The 24,564-nt window shown below is 43.9% G+C and overlaps 1 protein-coding gene across 29 annotated transcripts in view; it reads right to left on the bottom strand.

Moving 5' to 3' along the window:
• The window catches only part of nrxn2 (neurexin 2), a 540,133-nt gene that overhangs the window by 50,316 nt on the left and 465,253 nt on the right, over positions 1 to 24,564 (bottom strand). For all 29 annotated transcript variants that reach the window (XM_062965405.1, XM_062965382.1, XM_062965398.1 and 26 more), the window contains one exon: positions 8,100 to 8,422. In XM_062965405.1, the coding sequence (XP_062821475.1) occupies positions 8,100 to 8,422 (323 nt within the window). The remainder of the gene's footprint in view (positions 1 to 8,099; positions 8,423 to 24,564) is intronic.

Below are 24,564 nucleotides of genomic sequence, written 5' to 3'. Positions count from 1 at the left end.
ATTGCGTTTCGTAAAGTGGCCCCAGTGACAACCGAAGGCGGAGAGGGATATATATATATATATATATATATATATATATATATATATATAAAAAAGAGTGATGGAATCCTGGCGACTGACAAAACAACACAACTAAACACCCCACAACCTCAAAAATTGACAGCACAACCCCTCATCCACACCTCTAGGTTGATACAACAAAAAGAAAAGAAAAAGGGTAATGAAATTTCAGCCTAGGACAAAACAATAAAACCACACATCCCAGAAACACTAAACTTGGCAGCACAACCCCTCACCCATGCCTCTACATTCATACAACAAAAAGAAAAGAAAAATAAAGTCCTAATTAGAGGAATAATTGTTTTTATCCAATTGCTGCCAGTTAGAAGGCTAATCTCTGCCCACTTGGTCTCCTAGCAACCCACTCAGCCCAGGGGACAGGCAAAGTTAGGCCTCACTTAGGCCTCTTCCACACTGCCTATAAAATACAGACACCACCAGACAACGCCAAGGTTCTCAGTACAAGGAAATTAGGAATCCCCCGACCTTTGGGATCTGTAGTTTCTGATGCACCAAGTACAGACAGGTCCCATCTTGTGGGATCCTCATTATCTGGTTCCAAGACAAATATTCATCTCGAGCCTCGTCTAGATCTTCTTAATAACTTTGTTGATGAAGAAGCCGTGAAACTTTGAAAGCCATTCCAGGCTTTGCTGGGTTGCTGTGAGTTTTCCAGGCAGTACGGCCATGTTCCAGAAGCATTCTCTCCTGATGTTTCACCCACATCTATGGCAGGCATCCTCAGAGGTTGTGAAGTCTGTTGAAAACTAGGCAATATATATATCTTTATATATCTATTGAACGATGTCCAGGGTGGGAGAAATAACTCTTGTCTGCTGGAGGCAACTGTGAATGTTGCAATTGGCCAGCTTGATTAGCATTGAATAGCCTTGCAGCTTCAAGGCCTGGCTGCTTCCTGCCGTGGTGGAATCCTTTGTTGGAAAGTGTTAGTTGATTGTTTCATACCTGGGATTCCTTTGTTTTCTGAGTGTTTTTCTGTATTTACTGTCCTGATTTTAGAGTTTTTTTAAAAAAATACTGGTAGCCAGATTCTGTTCATTTTCATGGTTTCTTCCTTTCTGTTGAAATTGTCCACAGATTTGTGGATTTCAGTGGCTTCTCTGCGTAGCCTGACATGGTGGTTGTTAAGAGTGATCCAGCGTTTCTGTGTTCTCCAATGATATGTTGCGTCCAGGTTGGAATTCCAGACAGGAAACAATCAGGGCCAGGTAACACCTCCCAACAAAGGATCCCCCAGGCAGGAAGCAGCCAGGCTGTGAAGCTGCAAGTCTATTCAATGCTAATCAAGGTGGCCAGTTGCAACATTCACACTTGCCTCAAATAACAACAACAACAAATAGTTCTAAACACTTGGGAAGTGTTTGACTTGTGATTTGGTGATATGAAATCCAGCATATACTGTATATCTCGTTTGCTGTGTCATACTCTGCCTTTGTAACAATAATAATAGTAATACAGTAGAGTCTCACTTATCCAACACTCGCTTATCCAACGTTCTGGATTATCCAACGCATTTTTGTAGTCAATGTTTTCAATACATCGTAATATTTTGGTGCTAAATTCATAAATACAGTAATTACTACATAGCATTACTGCATATTGAACTACTTTTTCTGTCATATTTGTTGTATAACATGATGTTTTGGTGCTTAATTTGTAAAATCATAACCTAATTTGATGTTTAATAGGCTTCTCCTTAATCTCTCCTTATTATCCAACATATTTGCTTATCCAACATTCTGCCGGCCTGTTTATGTTGGATAAGTGAGACTCTACTGTATATAAAAATTGTACAATACACTATAAAACAGTTAAAAATTATTAACTTACAGTATTTTATTAACATAAAATACTGGTAGCCAGATTTTGTTCATTTTTATGGTTTCCTCATTTCCATTGAAATGGTCCTCATGCTTTTAATTGTTTTAATTGTATCTTATTTTATTTAAATGGCCGTTTTATTGTACTCTGTTTTTCAAAGCATTGAATTGTTACCTATGTTGTAAAGCCACCTTGAGTCCCCTCCAGTGTTAAGAAAGATGGGGTAAAAGTGCCGCAAATAAATAAATACATAAATAAATAAAATGTCAATGGCTTCTCTGAATAGTCTGACATGGCTGTTGTTAGAGTGGCAAAACGGAAAAAAGGAAAAGTATGGAATATAATATAAAATAAGTTATAGTTCTATACTTTCTCAAGTGTTATAGTCACTTATATATTATGATTGTGGTATCAGTTTATATATTCCAACTGTACTTTGTTACTATTGACATGGAACTCTGATTTACTTTGAATGATTGATTTTGAAGAAGAGTGTTACAAACCTTGAGAATATTATCAAGACTTTAATAAGACTACTTTATGTACCAATAATTATATTTGTTAAAATTGGACATTGAAATATGTACTTATCTGTACAGCTGGAATATATAAACTGATACCACAATCATAATATATGTGTGACTATATCACTTGAGAAAGTATAGAAGTATAACTTACTTTATATTATATTATATACCATACTTTTCCTTTTTTCCGTTTTGCTGTATATAATAGACATCTGTGCATATAGCAGGTTGTTAAGAGTGGCCCAGCATTTCTGTATTCTCAAATAATATGCTGTGTCCAGGTTAGAATTTCAGAGAGAAATCAATCAGGGCCAGCTAACACTTCCCAACAAAGGATTCCCCCAGGCTGAAAGCAGCCAGGCTTTGAAGTTGCAATGCTATTCAATGCTAATCTACCTGGCCAATTGCTTCAGGCAGACAAAGAGTTATTTCTCCCACCCTGGACATTATTCTACAGATATATACACCCCACTTGCCTAGTTTACAACATACCTCACAACCTCTGAGGATGTCTGCCATAGATGTGGGTGAAACGTCAAGAGAGAATGCTTCTGGAGCATGGCCAGACAGCCCAGAAAACTCACAGCAACCCAGTGAGGAACACCTTCGACAACACAAAGCTATTGCTGCTTGTGGCTCGGGTATTTTGTTGTATTCTGCTGGCAATAAATCTCTATTTCTGTTTCCGAACATTTAGAGCTCGATTCCTTTTTTCTATCAGCGCGGAAGATGTGAAGAGGTGGAAATATGGTTCTTTTCAAAGGCTTTTTTTTCCGGAACAAAAGACCAAGTCCTGCTGAGGTGGAGATTTCAAAGGGGGAAACAGAAGGGCCTTTTCAAGCCATTTCCTCTCCCTCTCTGCCATCCCGGGTTTATTTTAGAACATTATAGACCCCATTCGGAGATCTCTCGTGAAGGAAGGGAAGCTCATAATAAATCCGACCGATTGATTCATAATGGCCGTGGCTCCAGGACTGTTTGGTTTGAAGGAGAAACACGTTCTGGGTTGTTGTGTGTTTCCATGTTGCAGAAGCACTCTCTCCTGACGTTTCGCCCACATCGATGGCAGGCATCCTCAGAGGTTGTGAGGTATATACAACCTCAAGTGCTGTATGAATTTATGAAAATACGTGTGTGTGTGTGTGTGTGTGTGTGTGTCTGGGGTGTCCACTTTCATTTCCACGCATTGCTATAACTCCCACTACTATGGAGCTCTCCCTCCAATGACATTGCAGGTTATGGCGAGCGCCGTGAGCATGTCCAAGAGCCCTGTCAATCTCCTCCACAAACACCATCTTGCCCACCACCCAAGTCCAGGCTTCCATCCTCCTAGATTTTTTGTTTTTCCTCCACAACAGACACCCCAGTGTTTCTGAGTCTCTCCATTGGTGTGGAATTTGCATAACCCCACCCATTGTCTCGCCCATAACCCTTTCCTATTACAGTAGAGTCCCGCTTATCCAACGTAAACGGGCCGACAGAACGTTGGATAAGTGAATACGTTGGATAATAAGGAGAGATTAAGGAAAAGCCTATTAAACATTAAATTAGTTTATGATTTTACAAATTAAGCACCAAAACATTATGTTATACAACAAATTTGACAGAAAAAGTCGTTCAATATGCAGTAATACTATGTAGTAATTACTGTATTTACGAATTTAGCACCTAAATATCAGGATTTATTGAAAACATGGACTACAAAAATGCGTTGGATAATCCAGAACGTTGGATAAGCGAGTGTTGGATAAGTGAGACTCTACTGTATTTTCTACTAGCTTAGCCCGGCCACGCGTTGCTGTGGTTTATGCTTTCAGAGTGTTGCTCTTTATTTACTGTCCTGATTTTAGAGATTATATTGTTCTGTATTATTATTAATCGCTTTGAATGCGATTTCCTGCTTCTTGGCAGAATGGGGTTGGACTGGATGGCCCATGAGGTCTCTTCCAACTCTACTATTCTATGATTCTATGATTCTATATCACAGTAATTATTACATATTATATTGATAATCTTATATTATCTGCTTAGAACTGGATTATATGAGGCCCCTTCTTCACAGCTGTATAAAATGCACACTGAAGTGGATTATATGGCAGTGTGGAGTCAAGATAATCCAGTTCAAAGCAGATAATATAAGATTCTAAATGGGTTATATAGCTGTGTGGAAGGGCCTTGAGTCTACACTGCCATATAATCCAGTGCAAATTAGATAATCTGTGGAAGAGGCCGAGGCCTAAGTCTGCCTGTCCCCTGGGCTGAGTTGGTTGCTAGGAGACCAAGTGGGCAGAGATTAGTCCTCTAACTGGCAGCAATTGGATAAAAACAATTATTCCTTTCCCTCTAATTAGGACTTTATTTTTTTTCCTTTTTGTTGTATCAACCTAGAGGCATGGATGATGAGTTGTGTTGTCAAATTTCAAGGTTGGGGGCCTGTAGTTTTGTTGTTTTGTTGGTCACCGTGATGCCATCACTCATTTATATATATAGATAGCAGACAGCAAACAGAGATATTGATCAGAACTGAACATACTAGAGACGTTTGGGGAGAATTCACCAGTTGTAGGTCCAGGGATGTATAGTTCACCTACAATCTAAGATCATTGTGAACTCCACTAGTGATGGACCTAGAGGTCACTTGGCATACAGAACCCTCATAACCAACAAAAAATACTGCAGGTCTTTGGGGAAAATTTACCTTGATTTGGGGGAGTTGTAGTTCATCTACATCCAGAGAGAACTGTGAACCCAAACACTGATGCATCCGGACCAAACTTGGCACACATACTGATATGCTAACATTTGATTACTGGAAAGTGTTAGGGTTAGGGAACTGATCTTCCTTTCTGGGAGTTGTAGTTCACCCACAACCAGGAAAATTGTGACCTCCACCGATGATGGACCGGGACCAAACTTGGCACACAGAACCCCCAGGACTAACTCAGCCTCCTGGATGGGCACAAGTTTCACTCAGTGCACTTTGCCCAGTTCATTTTATGATTTTATTGCTGTGTTTTAACATGTGTCTTACAATGATTGTGATTTTGTTTTATGCCTTTTAATTTTATTTGTGTGTTTTTTTGTATTTGATACCATTGTATGCTTGTTTTATATCTGTAAGCCGCCCCGGGACCCTCTGGGGAGATGGAGGTGGGGTATAAAAATAAAATAATAATAATAATAATAATAATAATAATAATAATAATAATAATAATAATCTATATCAGGGGTCCCCAAACTTTTGAAGCAGAGGGCCGGTCCACAATCCTTCAGACTATTGAGGGGCCGAATTATCATTTGAAAAAAAAATTCTATGCATACTGCACATGTCTTATTTGTAGTGCAACAACAATGAAAAAACAATACAATATTTAAAAATGAAAACAATTTTAACCAACATAAACCTATCGGGATTTCAATGGAAAGTGTGAGTCTGCTACTAGCCAATGAGATAGTCAAGTTAATTAGGATTGTTGTCGTTGTGTGCCTTCAAGTCATTTCAGACTTTGGCCGAGCCTAAGTCTAAAATTAATTATTTATTTACTGCATTTATTTACCACATTTATACTCCACCCTTCTCACCCCGAAGGGAACTCATAGCAGCTATATGTACATACAATATATTATATTATTAGCATAACACAATATTAGCATTATATATTACTATATTGAACTATACCACTATACTATTATATAATATGTAATATATAACATATAATTAATATTATTATATGGTATTACTATTAGTATTATATTGTATAACATAATATTATTATCAATATTATATGTATATACAATATATTATATTATTAAAACTGATATAAAATATTATATTACAAAACTGAGGGCGGGGGCCAGGTAAATGACCTTGGAGAGCCGCATCTGGCCCCTGGGCCTTAGTTTGGGGACCCCTGATCTATATATATGAAAGAGTGATGGCATCACGGCGACCCACAAAACAACAAAACTACAGGCCCCCCCAACCTCGAAATTTGACAACACAACCCATCATCCACGCCTCTAGGTTGATACAACAAAAAGAAAAGAAAAATAAAGTCCTAATTAGAGAGAGCGAGAGGAATAATTGCTTTTATCCAATTGCTGCCAGTTAGAAGGCTAAGCTCTTCCAACTTGGTCTCCTAGCAACCCAATAAAAAAATAATAAAAAACACTAAAAAAATAATTAAAAACACTAAAAAATTAATACAATAAAATACTATAACAGAAAATAACTAAAAATTATACAAGAAAATAATAAAATATAATAAATAAAAAGATAACTTAGAATAAAATTAATTAAAAAATACAAATAACGTCAAATAAAAATTGCACAACAATTTTTAACCAATACCACCACCACTTTGCCACAGCAACGTGTGGCCGGGCACAGCTAGTAATATAATAAAAATGCAGACTGTGCAAGGAAACCGACAAAACCATTGATCACATCCTCAGCTGCTGTAAGAAAATTGCACAGATAGACTACAAACAGAGGCACAACTATGTGGCCCAAATGATTCATTGGAACTTATGCCTCAAGTACCACCTGCCAGCAGCAAAGAACTGGTGGGATCACAAAACTGCAAAAGTATTGGAAAATGAGCACGCAAAGATACTGTGGGACTTCCGAATCCAGACTGACAAAGTTCTGGAACACAACACACCAGACATCACAGTTGTGGAAAAGAAAAAGGTTTGGATCATTGATGTCGCCATCCCAGGTGACAGTCGCATTGACGAAAAACAACAGGAAAAACTCAGCCGCTCTCAGGACCTCAAGATTGAACTTCAAAGACTCTGGCAGAAACCAGTGCAGGTGGTCCCAGTGGTGATGGGCACATCAAAAGATCTCAGCCGGCATTTGGAAACAATAGACATTGACAAAATTACGATCTGCCAGCTGCAAAAGGCCACCCTGCTGGGATCTGCACGCATCATCCGAAAATACATCACACAGTCCTAGACACTTGGGAAGTTTTCGACTTGTGATGTTGTGATACGAAATCCCGCATATTTATCTTGTTTGCTGTGTCATAATAAAATAATAATTATTATTATTTAAGGGAACAGACTCATCATACTGGGAGTTGTAGTTCACCCACAACTAGGGAAACTGTGACTTCCACTGATGATGGACTGGGACCAAACATGGCACACAGAACCCCCAAACTCAACTAACTCAACCTACTGGAGGAGTTTGGGGGACCGACTCACCATAGTGGGAGTTGTAGTTCACCCACAACCAGAAAAACTGTGACTTCCACTGATGATGGACTTGGACCAAACTTGGTGCACAGAACCCCCAGGACTAACTCAACCTCCAGGATGGGTTTGAGGGGACTGACTTGCTATAATGGGAGTTGTAGTTCACCCTATACCAGAGAGCACACTGAACCCCACCCATGATGCATCCAGAGCAAACGTGCCCAACATCACAAACTTTAAGTACTGATGGAGTTCTCGGGGTTAACCTGGCATGAAGTGAGTTGTAGTTCACCCACAACCTTTTTCCAAATAATCTGGGAAGTGCTGCGTACCCAAGCTAGTCATAATAATTGTAGGCTGGGAATGAAATCATGAAAATCACGAAGGAGTTGTAGTTCACCCAGATCCAATAGGAATAGGAAGCCAAACAATGCTGGACCTGGTCCAAACGTATCGCCCACTGACCTGGGTGACGCTGTCGCGCATGGTGGGAGAGCGGCCTCGCCGCGTGGTGGTGGTGGCCATGGTGGTGGTGGTCTCCATGATGGTGGTGGACATGTCCGCCAGCAGGGTGGTGGCCGTGGTCTCCGTGGTCATGACCGAGGGCACCTCGCCCACCAGCCGCAGGTTGCCCTCCACCTTGACGTTGGGGTCGCTCTCGGCCGCCAGGGACAGCACCTTGAGCCCGTTGTAGTACAGCCCCGAGATCTGGCCCTGGAAGGGGCGGCCCTGGTCCCGGCCCCCGATCTTGATGGCGGCCTGGCTGTTAAAGATGGTCAGCTGGCGACCTGGTGGGGAGAGGGCGGAGAGGGAGAGAAGCGGCAGAGGTGAGGCCGGGGCTTGGCGCTCGCGGCCACTCACCACATTCGCACACAGGCGGTCCGTCCGGGAAGGCCACCCCACCCCACCCCGCCCAGTTCTACTTTCCCTTGGGGCCTTGCCCTTCTAGCCTTCGTCCTCTCTTTCTCTTGGTCTCGCTATCACCACTACGTCAACTGGAGTCTACCACCTGAGCTGGGTAGTAGTATTTGTAAGGTAAAGGTAACGTTAAGGCCAGTCGTGTCTGACTCTGGGGGTTGGTGCTCATCTCCATTTCTAAGCCAAAGAGCCGGCGTTGTCCGTAGACTGCATGGAGCTCCGTTCCCGCCGGAGCGGGTACCTATTGATCTACTCACATTGGCATGTTTTCGAACTGCTAGGTTGGCAGGAGCTGGGGCTAACAGCGGGCGCTCTTTCCGCTCCTGGGATTTGAACCTGGGCCCCCCGTAGTATTTGTACTCCTGCTCTTTTCTTTCCTGTCTGTCCTGTTTCAAATCCTTCCAAAATATTCCTCTTGTCTATCCACTTTACCTGTCATTCTGTTTGCCTGCCTGCCTGCCTGCCTGCCTGCCTTCCTTTCCTTCCTTCTTTCTTTCCTTCCTTCCTTCTTTCCTTCCCGTCCTTCCTTTCTGTTCTTTCCTTCCTTCCGTTCTTTCCTTTACTTTCCTTCCTTTCCTTTCCTTTCCTTCCTTTCCTTTCCTCCTTCCTTCCTTCCTTCCTGTCCTTCCTTCCCTCCCTCCCTCCCTCCCTCCCTTCCTTCCTTCCTTCCTTCCTTCCTTCCTTCTTCCTTCCTGTCCTTTCCTTTCCTTCTTTCCTGCCCTTCCTTCCTATCCTTCCTTTCCTTCCTTCTTTCCTTCCTTCCTTCTTTTCCTTTCATTTCCTTCCCTCCCTTCCCCTTCCTTCCTGTCCATCCATCCACCTGTACTTTTTAAACATTCATCTTTACAATCCATCATGTCATTCTGAAATATTCTTCTTTACCATCCACTTTATTTGCTCACCCGCCTGCCTGCCTGCCTATCTCTTTCTCTTACTTTGAAAACACTCTATGTATTTAACGTGTTGTCTAATAAAGGTTAAGTCCAGTCGTGTCTGACTCTGGGAGTTGGTGCTCATCTCCATTTCTAAGCCGAAGAGCCGGCATTGTCAGTAGACACCTCCAAGGTCATGTGGCTGGCATAACTGCATGGAGCAGTACCTATTGATCTACTCACATTTGCATGTTTAGGAACTGCTAGGTTGGCAGAAGCTGGGGCTAACAGTGGGTGCTCACTCCGCTTCCCAGATTCGAACCTGCAACCTTTCGGTCTGCAAGTTCAGCAGCTCAGCGCTTTAACACACTGCGCCACCGCGGGCTCCTATATACTCTTACCTAGACATCCTTCTCTTCCATCCTCCCACCTTGCATCTCTCCTGCCCTTGCCCATAGGCCTCCCTTGAGATGCTGATGCTTTGTGTGCCAACTCAGGCTCATCCTCCACTTTCCTCGCTCTGCTTTTTCTAGGTGGGCCACCGACCACAAAAGCCGACCATGAAACCCAAACCAATCGAAGGCAATCTCGCCTCTCTCCATCCTTATCTCATCTGTCTCGCTGGCCTTTATTAAAGGGATAAAGAAGCGGTGGAAGAAGAAGAGACAGATATGAAAGCTAGACCTTTCTTTGCTCATCTATCTTTTGGACTGCACCGTCTGTCTCATCTCGCAAAACACTTCCATTTCTCAGTGCTACCTTTCTATCTCCCGGATTTTCGGCCTCCTCCTCGGGTGCCCACCCAGGTTGTCCTGTTTGAATTGGCCAAAGAGTGAGCGAGAAAAAAGGGTCCATTGTGCCAACAAACAACCTCCGAGCTTGAAATTCAGCTCTGCCTGGTCTTTCCCTCCCTCGCTCACTCTTCCTTCCTTCAAACAGTTTTGTCTGCACATGAAAACAAGGGAGATGGGGAAAGATGTTAAAGGGACCGTCTGTTGCAAAACCCCAAAAAAGCATCTCCAGATGGAGCAGACTGAACTGAACTTTCCTAATCTGTGAAAGAGAGGAAAATAACAAATATATATATATATATATCCCCGGCTATGCAACAAACAACTCTGGTTCCTCCTTCCTTCCCTCCCTCCTTTCCGACCATGAGAAGTTTGCAAGTGGATATTTTTAACTCCCCTCGCTTTTAGAAAACAAGATTGATTAATGTTAGATTTGGTTTAATGCTGGTTAAAGTCTCCCTGCAACCCTCCCGCTTCCCTTTAGGACCTTAATTAGTTTTGGTTTGCAGAAAACACCATATTTATATACATAGATATATATAGATTCTTCCACTGGTTTAATGCATGTTTAGTCCCCAACCTGGCGCAACACCATTGCGAAAAAGCATGCACTTCTGGCTTTGGAGAGCCCCGGGGTGGAAGCAGAAATGCTGCAAGGTCAACGGGCTTTGGCTCAAATCCTGCAACCCGACTGCAGGCAAAAGGTGTGTGTCTATTAGGTATGTCCAAAAAATCGTTTTGAATCTTATATCGGATTTATATTGGATTGTTCTCGCTTTTTGAGACGCTTTCGGAGACGCTGTCTCACAGCGCAACCGGCAATGTAATTTGAACCATCGTTGGCCCATTCTCTAATTGTCTCTTAAGGTTTCGTTAATTTTTTTCCATATTATTAAAAAAATTATCTAGCTTTCAATTTCGTTAAGAATAGTTCTTGCTGGATCATAGCATACCTTTGCAGAATCAGTAGTCTATTTCATTCAGAAGGCATTGCCTTTCAGGCTTGTGGGACCACATAGCCAGAAACACCATTGATTTCCAGAGTTCTTGCTTACAAATACGGCAAGGGAATTTATAGTTTTCAAAGTATCTTTGCTTGGCGTGGTCACTGGTCCAGTGTATTATAAAAAGTTATGAAAATTCGCCAAAAATCATAGGAGACAGGAAACGTTCTACAATTTGTTGAGCTAAGAGTGTTGAATGTGTTCTCCCTCTGTACCACATTTGATGAGGATAGCTCAAGAAATGAGGGCGGGAGAGCCCTGTAAATGTCCCCCCCGGTTCCTATTTTGGGCGATTGCGCATGCGCGTCTGCCATTTTAGAAACATTTAGAATCATTACGAATTTTCGGAAATATCCTAAATTTTTGGGTGGGTGAAAAATTCGGAAATACTTTCTATATCGAAGCGCCAGCGCCCCCTACTTTAGAAACAAGAATTGAAACATTTTTTTTCATTGATTGGACATGCCTAGTGTCTATGTGTACGAGGGGATGAGAGAGAAAGGAGGAGGGAGGAGAGCACGAGGAGCGCCAAATGAAACATCTGTGTAAGCCAAGGCAGCTTAGCAACCCCCTGGGAGGCATAATTCAGAAGCAAATCCGCCCGAGTAGCCCGTATCCCTCTGTGTGTGTATCTGCATGCCTCTTCCTTTCCATTTCTTTCCTTTTATCGCCGGAGAATGAAGACATTAATCTCCAGGCTTCCGATTCTCAGCATTGCAACATTGGGGTACATCTTCACCAGGGGTCCTCAAACCTTTTGGGTGGCCGGACTATGGTTACTAGCCAGCTGTGCCGCAGCTGGCTTGTAACCAGCTGCTATAAATCACTACTGACCGAGAGGTCATGAGTTTGAAGCCCGGGTCGGGTTAAGCCTCCGACCATTAATAGCCCCGGCTTGCTGTTGACCTATGCAGCCCCGAAAGACAGTTGCATCTGTCAATTAGGGAAATTTAGGGACGCTCTATGCGGGAGGCTAATTTACAACACCATAAAACTGCCAGCAAAACACAAGGAAAGGAATGAGGAAGTACAGCCACTCCTGGACGGTGAAGCAACAGCTCCCCCTGTGGCCGGAATCGTGAAGCTGGAAAAATGTTAAAAATGCCTCTGAGTCTGTCTTATGTATGTTGTCTGTCTGTTGGCATTGAATGTTTGCCATATATGTGTTCATTGTAATCCGCCCTGAGTCCCCTTCGGGGTGAGAAAGAAGGGCGGAATATAAATACTGTAAATAAATAAATAAAGATTGTTGTTGTGTGCCATCGATTAGTTTCAGACTTTAAAAAGGTAAAGGTTTCCCCTGACGATAAGTCCAGTCATGACCGACTCTGGGGGTTGGTGCTCATCTCCATTTCTAAACCAAAGAGCTGGTGTATTTATTATTATTATTATTATTATTATTATTATTATTTAGTAAAGGTAAAGGTTTCCCCTGACGTTAAGTCCAGTCGTGACTGACTCTGGGGGTTGGTGCTCATCTCCATTTCTAAGCCAAAATGCCGGCGTTGTCCATAGACATCTCCAGGTCATGTGGCCGGCATGACTGCATGGAGTGCCGTTACCTTCCCACTGGAGCGGTACCTATTAATCTACTCACATTGGCATGTTTTCAAACTGCTAAGTTGGCAGAAGCTGGGGCTAACAGCAGGCGCTCATTCCGCTCCCGGGATTTGAACCTGGGATCTTTTGGTCTGCAAGTATACAAGTCCAATAAATAATAATAATAATAATAATAATAATAATAATAATAATAATAATACATCACACAGTCCTAGACACTTGGGAAGTGTTCGACTTGTGATTTTGTGATATGAAATCCAGCATGTCTATCTTGTTTGCTGTGTCATAATAAAATAATAAAATAATAATAATAATAATAATAATAATAATAATAATAATAAAGTTCAGCAGCTCAGAGTGTAGAATTAATGAGGTTTGGAATCATGAGAGTTGCAATTTTCCAAGGTCTTTCGCTGTCTCTGCAAAACAAGGGTCACCAAAGTACAATTCCTAGGATTCCAGTGAATGCAAAAGTGGTGTCAAGCTGCATTCATTCCGCAGTGTGGATGCACCCTTATGTCTCCATTCGTTTACCCAACTCAGAAAGCAAAGAGTCCAAAGTAAATGGGAAAAAAAGAAAGAAAGTGGATGTCTTGGCCTCTTCTGGACATTGGCCGGTCTGGTGAAAAACGGCTCAAAGTGAGCCGTAAAGGGAACTAATGAAAGGGATAAATAATAATAGTTGCTCCAATGAGGCCGAGCTGGGTGGCGCTTTTGAATCCATTTATCTTGGAATTGGCGTATTTACAACCTGGCAGGGGGTTTTCCTGGGTGACGGGACCCCGGCTGCAAAGCATTACGGCCAAATCGGGTTTTTTTTTTTGACCCAACATTACGCTGGGCTTTTTCTTTGTGCCGTCTTCTCTCCGAAACCCTGGCAAAGACGGTGCCGCAGGAATCCAAGCCGAGATGCGGCAACTCAGGAGCGCCCTTTGCATGTTAACAACACGGTGCCAGCCAACCTTAGCGAGAAACCCTGGTGGCATTCGAAATCTGGCTTGGAAATCCAAGCCTCTCCTCTCCGAGTTTCCCCTTCAGACAGGTGCGGAAAAAAGCCGGATCCGTCTTTATCTTTGCAGACATAGGCCTGAAGGGCCCCAGATTATATGGAAAATATATGTCCAGTCGTGTCCAATGACTCGTTGGAGGCTTTTAAGCAGAGGCTGGATGGCCATCTGTCGGGGGTGCTTTGAATGCGATTTCCTGCTTCTTAGCAGGGGGTTGGACTGGATGGCCCATGAGGTCTCTTCCAACTCTACTATTCTATGATTCTATGACTCTGGGGGTTGGTGCTCATCTCCATTTCTAAGCCGAAGAGCCGGCGTTGTCCGTAGACACCTCCATGGTCATGTGGCCACTGGCATGACTGTATGGGCACCGTTACTTTCCCTATTGCATGTTTTCGCACTGCTAGGTTGGTAGACGCTGGGGCTAACAGCAGGAGCTTACGCTTCTCCCCAGATTCGAACTGCCAACCTTTCAGTCAGCAAGTTCAGCAGCTCAGCGGTTTAACCCGCTGCACCACCGGGGTCCCAGATTACGCTAGCCTATTGCATTCCCTATTGCATTTTTTCGCACTGCTAGGTTGGTAGACGCTGGGGCTAACAGCAGGAGCTTACCCTTCTCCCCAGATTCGAACTGCCAACCTTTCAGTCAGCAAGTTCAGCAGCTCAGCGGTTTAACCCGCTGCACCACCGGGGTCCCAGATTACGCTAGCCAAATTTGATTGCACTCCTTGCCCATCTGTCCCAGTGATAGGTCCCATGTTGCTTGTCATGGGAGACACGGCCTAACACATCCTGTTAGGGAAGGCCCATTTCTGATCTTTTTTTTGTCACCAAGATATGGTTTTTATGGATATAATTTCAGCCCAGGAAGACATCGAATGTGCTTTGCCACCCTTGTCAGGGTGATTTAAGCAAAGGGAAACTATTAACTACAGTAGAGTCTAACTTGGAGGCCATTGCTTGCGAAATATGATATATTTCTCTCTCCTCTTCCCTTCCCTTAACAGTGTGTTTTCTTTTCCAAAACCTCCCTCACTCTTAGCCAAGGGAATGTTTTGAAAAGGGAAAGGAGAGGAAGAGAAGCCCTTGCAAGTCAGGAAGAAGAATATATACATGTATGTATGTACAGTAGAGTCTCTCTTATCCAACATAAACAGGCCGGCAGAACGTTGGATAAGTGAATATGTTGGATAATAAGGAGGGAGTAAGGAAAAGCATATTAAGCATCAAATTAGGTTATGATTTTACAAATTAAGCACCAAAAAAAACATCATGTTATACAACAAATTTGACAGAAAAAGTAGTTCAATGTGCAGTCATGTTATGTTGTAATTACTGTATATACGAAATTAGCACCAAAATATCACGATGTATTGAAAACATTGACTACAAAAATGCGTTGGATAATCCAGAACGTTGGATAAGTGAGACTCTACTGTAACTACAGTAGAGTCTAACTTGGAGGCCATTGCTTGCGAAATATGATATATTTCTCTCTCCTCTTCCCTTCCCTTAACAGTGTGTTTTCTTTTCCAAAACCTCCCTTGCTCTTAACCAAGGGAATGTTTTGAAAAGGGAAAGGAGAGGGAGAGAAGCCCTTGCAAGTCAGGAAGAAGAATATATATATGTATGTGTGTGTGTGTGTGTGTATATATATATATATATACACACAGAGTAGAGTCTGACTTATCCAACACTTGCTTATCCAACGTTCTGGATTATCCAACGCATTTTTGTAGTCAATGTTTTCAATACATCGTGATATTCTGGTGCTAAATTCGTAAATACAGTCATTACAACATAACATTACTGCGTATTGAACTACGTTTTCTGTCAAATTTGTTGTACAACATGATGTTTTAGTGCTAAATTTACAAAACCATAACCTACTTTGATGTTTAATAGGTTTTTCCTTAATCCCTCCTTATTATCCAAGATATTTGCTTATCCAAGGTTCTGCCGGCCCGTTTAGCTTGGATAAGTGAGACTCTACTGTACTAACAATAAAGGATCCTGGATCCTGGGAGTTGAAGTGGTTCGATGTCTCCATCAACAATGCAGACATGTTTGTATTCTTATTTCGAGACAGTGAGAAACATCAACATAGTGCTGCTTCATCTCCTTTGTGTAATTATCTATGGTTGGGTTGCTGTGAGTTTTCTGGACTCCAGAAGCATTCTCTCCTGACCTTTCAACCATATCTACGGCAGGCATCCTCAGAGGTTGTGAGGTTTGATGGAAACTAGGCAAGTAGGGTTTATACATCTATGAAATGTCCAGCGTGAGAGAAAGAAGACTTGTCTGTTTCAGGAACGTGTGAACGTTGCAATTGGCCAGCTTGATTAGCATTGAATAGCCTTGCAGCTTCAAAGCCTGGTTGCTTCCTGCCTTGGGAGTCTTTTGTTGGGAGGTGTTACCTGGCCCTGATTGTTTCCTGTCTGGAATTCCCTTGTTTTCTGAGTGTTATTCTTTATTTACTGTCCTGATTTTAGAGGTTTTTTAAAAAAAATACTGGCAGCCAGGTTTTGTTCATTCACACTTGCATCAAACAGACAAAAGGTCTTTCTCTTTTCTTGTCTGGAATTCCCTTGTCTTCTGAGTGTTCTTCATTATTTACTGTCCAGAAAGGTGGAAACCATGAAAATGAACAAAATCGGGCTACCATTACAGTAGAGTCTCACTTATCCAAGACTCGCTTATCCAAGGTTCTGGATTATCCAACGCATTTTTGTAGTCAATGTTTTCAATATATCGTGATATTTTGGTGCTAAATTCGTAAATACAGTAATTACAACATAACATTACTGTGTACTGAACTACTTTTTCTGCCAAATTTGTTGTATAACATGATGTTTTGGTGCTTAATTTGTAAAACCATAACGAAATAGGTGTTTCCTTAATCCCTCCTTATTATCCAAGATTTTCACTTATTTTGCCGGCCCATTTAGTTTGGATAAGTGAGACTCTACTGTATTTAAAAACTCTAAAACCAGGACAGTAAATAAGGAACAACACTCAGAAGACAGGGGAATTCCAGACAAGAAACAATCAGGGCCAGCTAACACCTCCCAACAAAGGATTCCTCCAGGCAGGAAGCAGCCAGGCTGTGAAGCTGCAAGGCTATTCAATGCTAATCTATCTGGCTAATTGCTTCAGGCAGACAGAGTTATTTCTCCCACCCCGGACATTATCCCACAGATAAATAAACCCCACTTGCCTAGTTTCCAACAGTCCTTACCACCTCTGGGGATGACTGCCATAGATGTGGGTGAAACGTCAGGAGAGAATGCTTCTGGAACATGGCAACCCAGTGATTCCAGCCATGAAAGCCTTCGACAACATATCTATAGTTGGCTGGGCATGATAGGAAATCTAATCCAATTTATCTAGAGGCTTGAAAGGTTTGGTTATGTGTTCCAAGATTAGAACTGTCTTAGTTTCAGTTTTGCGAAAATGTTCTATTTTTGCTTGTCTTCCCAGCTCCAAACTCTGAAACGGAGAAGCTGGGGACTGTATTGAGATGTCCTAATTAAGCAGAGATTGTATGGGCATCTTTCAGGGATGCTTCAGTTGTGTATTCCTACATGGCAGAAGGAGGTGGACTCAATGGCCCCTTCTTCCAATGTTATGATTCCGTGTTGGAATCCTAAAGAGAGAAACGCTGCTGAGAAATAGCTCCGTCCCGGAAGGTTATCTGTCTCCAAAGCCAGCTCACAGCTGCCTTTGCGAATTCTTTTGAAAGCTGTCAAAACATCTGGATAACAAAAGGGAGATCAGAATGAACGAATGAATGGAGTTTGACATCCCTTGATCTGCTCCATGACACAGAATCCGAGGAGTTGCAGTTTGGCTCAAGACCTTGTAAAACGAGAACTCTCCATGTTCCATATTGAACCCAATAGTGAGTAAAAGGTAAAGGTTTCCCCTGATGTTAAGTCTGACTCTGGGGGTTGGTGCTCATCTCCATTTCCAAGCCAAAGAGCCGGCGTTGTCCGTAGACACCTCCAAGGTCATTGTGGACATTGGCATGACTACATGGAACGCCAATGTTACCTTCCCACCAGAGCGGTACCTATTGATCTACTCACACTTGCTAGATTGGCAGAAGCTAGGGCTAACAGTGGGTGCTCACTCTGCTCCCCGGATTCGAACCTGCGACCTTTTGGTCCACAAGTTCAGCAGCTCAGCGCTTTAACACACTGCGCCACTGGGCCCCCACTGGGCTGTGGCGCAGGCTGGTTAGCAGCCAGCTGCAATAAATCACTCTGACCAAGAGGTCATGAGTTCGAGGCCAGCCCGTGTTGGGGTGAGCACCCGACAATTAAAATAAATAATAGCCCCTGCTCGTTGTTGGCCTAAGCAACTCGAAAGATAGTTGCATCTATCAAGTAGGCACAGGCTGGAGAGCAAGCCAGCTGAAACTAGCTGCAATGAATCACTCTGACCAGGAGGTCATGAGTTCGAGGCCCGCTCGGAGCCTATGTTTGTCTTGTCTTTGTTCTACGTTAAAAGGCACTGAATGTTTGCCTATATGTGTAATGTGATCCGCCCTGAGTCCCCTTCGGGGTGAGAAGGGCGGAATATAAATGCTGTAAATAAATAATAAATAAATAATAATAAATTTAGGTACCACTTATATGTGGGGAGGCTAATTTACAACACCATAAAAATCACCCAACTGCCATTGGAATGAGGAAGTTGCCGTCACAGGGGATGATGAAGCAGCTGCTCCCCCTATGGCTGGAATCAAGCATATCCTCAGGAAGCTGGAGAAGGTTTAAATTGCCTCTGCGTCTGTCTCTGTCTCTGTTCTATGTTTATATAGCATTGAATGTTTGCCTTATATGTGTAAAATGTGATCACCCTGAGTCCCCTTTGGGGTGAGAAGGGTGGAATATAAATACTGTAAATAAATAAAATAAATAAATAATGTTGAGTGTATTCGTCCTTAATGTTGGAAGACTGTTCTATTTCTGTCTTGGAGTGTCAACGTGGCCCAGCTTGCGAGAGAGATCTTTCAAGGCTGTGGATTCCTCCAAGACAAAGTTGGTCTAGATGACCTCTGTGGCTCTCATTTCTACCTGTCTTGGCTTTGCTTGAAGCCTGTGCATCCCACTATGACGTGAAGACGGAGAAAGAAAAAAGAGAGAAGACGGGGAACGTGTGCAGCTACAATAAATTATTACTGACTGAGTTCGAAACCAGCCTGGGTCGGATTGAGTGCCTGACCCTTAAATAGCCTAGTTCGTTGTTTACCTAAGCAACCCGAAAGACAGTTGCATCTGTCAAGTAGGAAAATTTAGGTAGGCTAATTTAACCAATTTATGTCACCAAACAAAATGTGTGTGGAAGAATGAGGAAGTGCTCCATCAAGGACTCGGGTGTCACAGTGGATGATGAAGCAACCCAAAAGACAGTTGCATATGTCAAGTAGGAAAATTTAGGTAGGCTAATTTAACCAATTTATGTCACCAAACAAAATGTGTGTGGAAGAATGAGGAAGTGCTCCATCAAGGACTCGGGTGTCACAGTGGATGATGAAGCAACAGCTCCCCCTGTGGCCGGAATCGAGCATAACCCTCATGAAGCCGGAAGCTGGAAAATGTTAAATAGCCTCTGTGTGTGTCGTATGTCTAATAACGGCATCGAATGTTTGCCATGTATATGTACATTGTGATCTGCCATGAATATAAATATAAATACAGTAAATAAACAAACAATCCATTGCATGCTTTTCGAGGTTTCACCCCAGTGCTCTCCATCAGCCAGTCTTTCCAAGCCCCCCAATACACCAAGGGGTCAACTTTCTCCCCCATTTTCACATCATCCATATTCTTTCCACCCGGATTTTTTCTGCTTATTACATTCATCGACACTTTAACTGTTTTTGTCGTTGTTTCTTTAGACTCTCATTTTTGCGCCTGCAATTTGTTTAAAGCCATCCAGTTATACATTTAGCCATCCAGAGATACATTTAGATGCCTTGTCCCCTCCCGTTAGAAAAAGCAACACCAACTAGACTGTTTATTTAAGCATTTGGACTTTATCGGTTAAGAAAACGGTTTAGTACTACTCGGTTTGAGTTAAAATCAGGTTAGTTATTAGCTGGTTAGACTGAGATTTAGAATGATCTTTTGCCTCGCTTTGCCTCGACTTTTTTTGTTGTTGTTGTCTAATTGCTTGGCTTTTTTTGTTTGGTTTTGTTACACTCGCTCCTTTCCCCATTGAAGTTTAAATAAAGCGTTAAAGGTACAGCTCTCCCCATTCAAATCTCACACAAGGCGCAAAATATTTCTCATTTCCCTGGGATTTTTTTTCCAAGGCAGGAGAGATGGTTGCAAAGCTGGTGAGAAGAGGCAAGGCAAGTGTTGGACTCCGACTCCCATCATCCACAGCTAGCAAGGCAGACGGTGCATAATGAACATTTTGGTCAGGCTTGGAACAAGAAAATATGATCAATTGGACCTTTGAACAGAGTCAGAAAGAGAAGTGAAGGGACTATAAGCTAGAAAATAGTAAACTTTTGCCTTTGTGAGCTGGTGCCTTTCTCCAGGAATTTCCAAGACCAAAAGGAACAGAGGTATCACTTAGGCCAAGTGGGTGTGGAAGGTGAGGAAGACCCTAAGCCATTGGTCAATTTTAGATAAGTCAAAGGTATATATTCTTTGTTTGCCACGCACATGTTGCGACAGCCATTTGCATTTGCAAAAGTTAGCTTGAAATCAACAAGTGAGGTCACAGGTATCACTTATGCCAAGTGGGTGTGGAAGGTGAGGAAGACCCTAAGCCATTGGTCAATTTTAGATAAGTCAAAGGTATATATTCTTTGTTTGCCACGCACATGTTGCGACAGCCATTTGCATTTGCAAAAGTTAGCTTGAAATCAACAAGTGAGGTCACAGGTATCACTTATGCCAAGTGGGTGTGGAAGGTGAGGAAGACCCTAAGCCATTGGTCAATTTTAGATAAGTCAAAGGTATATATTCTTTGTTTGCTACGCACATGTTGCGACAGCCATTTGCATTTGCAAAAGTTAGCTTGAAATCAACAAGTGAGGTCACAGGTATCACTTATGCCAAGTGGGTTTGGAAGGTGAGGAAGACCCTCAGCCATTGGTCAATTTTAGATAAGTCAAAGGTATATATTCTTTGTTTGCTACGCACATGTTGCGACAGCCATTTGCATTTGCAAAAATTAGCTTGAAATCAACAAGTGAGGTTACAGGTATCACTTAGGCCAAGTGGGTTTGGAAGGTGAGGAAGACCCTCAGCCATTGGTCAATTTTAGATAAGCTGAGATATAAATTCTTTGTTTGCTACGCACATGTTGCGACAGCCATTTGCATTTGCAAAAGTTAGCTTGAAATCAACAAGTGAGGTCACAGGTATCACTTAGGCCAAGTGGGTGTGGAAGGTGAGGAAGACCCTAAGCCATTGGTCTATTTTTAGATAAGTCAAAGGTATATATTCTTTGTTTGCTGCGACATGCTTTTACGGCGGCCATTTCCATGATACAGCCTTTTGGGGTATGTACGGCTGTTTGCCTTATCATTAGCTGTGATAACAATAAAAGGCTTTTTTATTGCTCTCTCAGAATTCTCTCCTTTACTTCCACTCCGGGCCGGTCCTCAACAGAAGGAGAGGCCACGGAGTGATGCAAAACACATTGTCAAGTTCATCTCCCTTGCAAAGCCTGCTCTTCATGTATTCCAGTGGTTTCCAACATGTGATCCGTGGAGCACCAGTGGTCCCCAAGAACTAAAATATGGTCCACGGCCTCACAGTTACTACACCGTTGCAACGAGAGCGATAGGTCTTGCGAAACCCTCTCCTTGTGCCGAGGCAACGGGGATGTCGGGAGGGGAGAGGCTGACTACCCACGAAAGATGTGACAACAATAAGCCTCCTGACTGTTGCTTCTCCTCTCTCCCGCTGAGCGGAGCCGTTCCATGTGGAGAGAGGAGGAGGAGAAGCAGCAGTCAGGAGGCTCATTGTGTCTTCGTTTTAGGCCCGTTCCTGGGGTTATTGGGGTGCCGATTCAGAAAAATTGCATTGGATAGACCACATCAGCTCTGGATTATTAAATATGGTTTTCTTTGGGTGAGCAAATGGCGACTACTGGATGGCACACTGAATCTAAAGTTGACCAAAAACTGATTCGTAACCCTTTTGGTAATAATGTTGGAGAGTGGTCCCTGGTCAAGGCGGTCCCTGGTAAAAGTGGTCCCTGGTCAAAGTGGTCCCTAGTCAAAGTAGTCCCTGGTCAATGTGGTTCCTGGTCAAAGTGGTCCCTAGTCAAAGTGGTCCCTGGTCAACGTGGTCCCTGGTCAAAGTGGTCCCTAGGCAAAGTAGTCCCTGGCCAACGTGGTCCCTGGTCAAAGTGATCCCTAGTCAAAGTGGTCCCTGGTCAAAGTGGTCCCTAGTTAAGTGGTCCCTAGTCAAAGTGGTCCCTGGTCAACGTGGTCCCTGGTCAAAGTGGTCTCTAGTTAAGTGGTCCCTGGTCAACGTGATCCCTAGTTAAGTGGTCCCTGGTAAAAGTGGTCCCTAGTCAAAGTGGTCCCTGGTCAACGTGATCCCTAGTCAAGTGGTCCCTGGTAAAAGTGGTCCCTAGTTAAGTGGTCCCTGGTCAACATGGTCCCTGGTCAAAGTGGTCCCTGGTCAAGTGGTCGCTGGTCAACGTGATCCCTAGTCAAGTGGTCCCTGGCAAAAGTGGTCCCTAGTTAAGTGGTCCGTGGCAAAAGTGGTCCCTAGTCAAGTGGTCCCTGGTAAAAGTGGTCCCTAGTTAAGTGGTCCGTGGCAAAAGTGGTCCCTAGTCAAAGTGGTCCCTGGTCAACGTGGTCCCTGGTAAAAGTGGTCCCTGGTCAAAGTGGTCCTTGGTCAGAGTAGTTCCTGGTCAAAGTGCCACTGCAATGGGTACAGATGAGAGATCGCTACACAGACCATATTGATCAAATCCACACATAACCACATCTGCCAAATTAAGTCTAGAAACGCGGAGTGCTGACTGTATGTGTTCCCTTCTGGATACAAAGAGGAGCATGCGGATCTGGGGGGAAGTGAAATCCCAAAATTAGTCTGGGTGGTTCAGCTGTTTTGGATGGTTTGGATGTCACTGTAGGATGGTACGTGCTGCTTGGGTACAAGAAATCCCTGGCTGGAATTCGCAGCCTATCGTGATGCCTTTGGGACTGTTCTGCCGTCTCCACATATTCTTTAGTCTCGAGGGGATCACGTCGAGACGGTGCCATCCCCACTTACCGGGCCGTGGCCACCGCGATCAATGCAAGGTCTATTCCCTTGTCAACTGGGAAGCCAAAGACGGACCGATCTCCGGCGTGAGGGAGAATTGCAACAGGGGCCCCGTGCCTGCCTCTCGCAAGGAAGATTGCTCACGAGAGAAGGCAAGGATGTCAATCAGCTGCTTCTCAAGCGACAAGGGAATGGACTCGTATCGATCGGAGCAGCTGCTGCCCAGTAAATGGGGACTGGGAGGGTCGGGTTGGGACTCACTGCATAGCAACACAGCTCCATTCGTAACTGCAGGCGTGAATTCCTGAAAACGGGGACGTTTATAGGGTCAAAGAGGGGAGGCTGAAGAGAGAGACGCTCTGCGGATTTCTTTTCTATCCCTGCCGACGCCTGACGGAGCTCAACGAAGGCTGTGACAACGTCACGCTTTGTATGTCCAGCCCCAGCAGAGAGTCAAGGCTGAAAGGCGAGGAAATGAACGCACGGCACGATGGTGGCCCATCATGCCAAGCTTTGGATTCAATGGTGTCAGGGAAAGAGAGAGAGAAAATGGCAAGGAACGGGACAGGATTTGTCCTCAGAGACCTCTATCCTTCTGAATGTGGGAAGGGGTCATTACAAGGGATGGAATAGAGAATGTGCAGAGTGTCATAACTTGCACATTCTGCAATATCCAACCTGCCATTTTGGGGATTTATGGGAACCTGTTGAGGAGTAGGACCCACCTTTCCATTCAAGAACAAATGGGCGGTCAGGACTGGGATGGGCAGAGTTACGAGCTCTGAGGCAGGGCTGAGCTTCTATCCTGTCCTGCGGCGCCTGCCAGGACACAGGAGGCGGGGCTAGAGAAGGGGGTGGGGCCTCTTCCCAAGTGTCTGATGGGGCTGAACTTCTATATCCCGCCACCGTGTTCTAACAAGCGGCTCAGAGGAGGTATACAGAGGCTCAGCCCTGTTTTGCGCTCTTGGGAAGTGGCCCCGCCCACCCTTAGACTGGCCTTTTAGTCCTAAAAGGCCTCTCAGGAGAGGTATAGAGGCTCAGCCCTGTCTCACGCTCTTGGGAAGAGGCCCCGTCCCCACCCCTAGCCACGCCCTTTAGTCCTAAAAGGCCTCTCAGGAGAAATATAGAGGCTCAGCCCTGTCTTGCGCTCTTGGGAAGTGGCCCCGCCCTCACCCTTAGCCCGGCCCTTTAGTCCTAAAAGGCCTCTCAGGAGAAATATAGAGGCTCAGCCCTGTCTTGCGCTCTTGGGAAGAGGCCCCATCCCCACCCCTAGCCACGCCCTTTAGTCCTAAAAGGCCTCTCAGGAGAAATATAGAGGCTCAGCCCTGTCTCACGCTCTTGGGAAGAGGCCCCGTCCCCACCCCTAGCCACGCCCTTTAGTCCTAAAAGGCCTCTCAGGAGAAATATAGAGGCTCAGCCCTGTCTTGCGCTCTTGGGAAGTGGCCCCGCCCTCACCCTTAGCCCGGCCCTTTAGTCCTAAAAGGCCTTTCCGGAGAGGTATAGAGGCTCAGCCCTGTCTCGTGCTCTTGG

Source organism: Anolis carolinensis, unplaced genomic scaffold (assembly GCF_035594765.1).
Source record: "Anolis carolinensis isolate JA03-04 unplaced genomic scaffold, rAnoCar3.1.pri scaffold_14, whole genome shotgun sequence".
Lineage (NCBI taxonomy): Eukaryota > Metazoa > Chordata > Lepidosauria > Squamata > Dactyloidae > Anolis > Anolis carolinensis.
The sequence above is the reverse complement of the archived record's forward strand: the minus strand, read 5'-3'. Positions and strand labels throughout refer to the sequence as shown.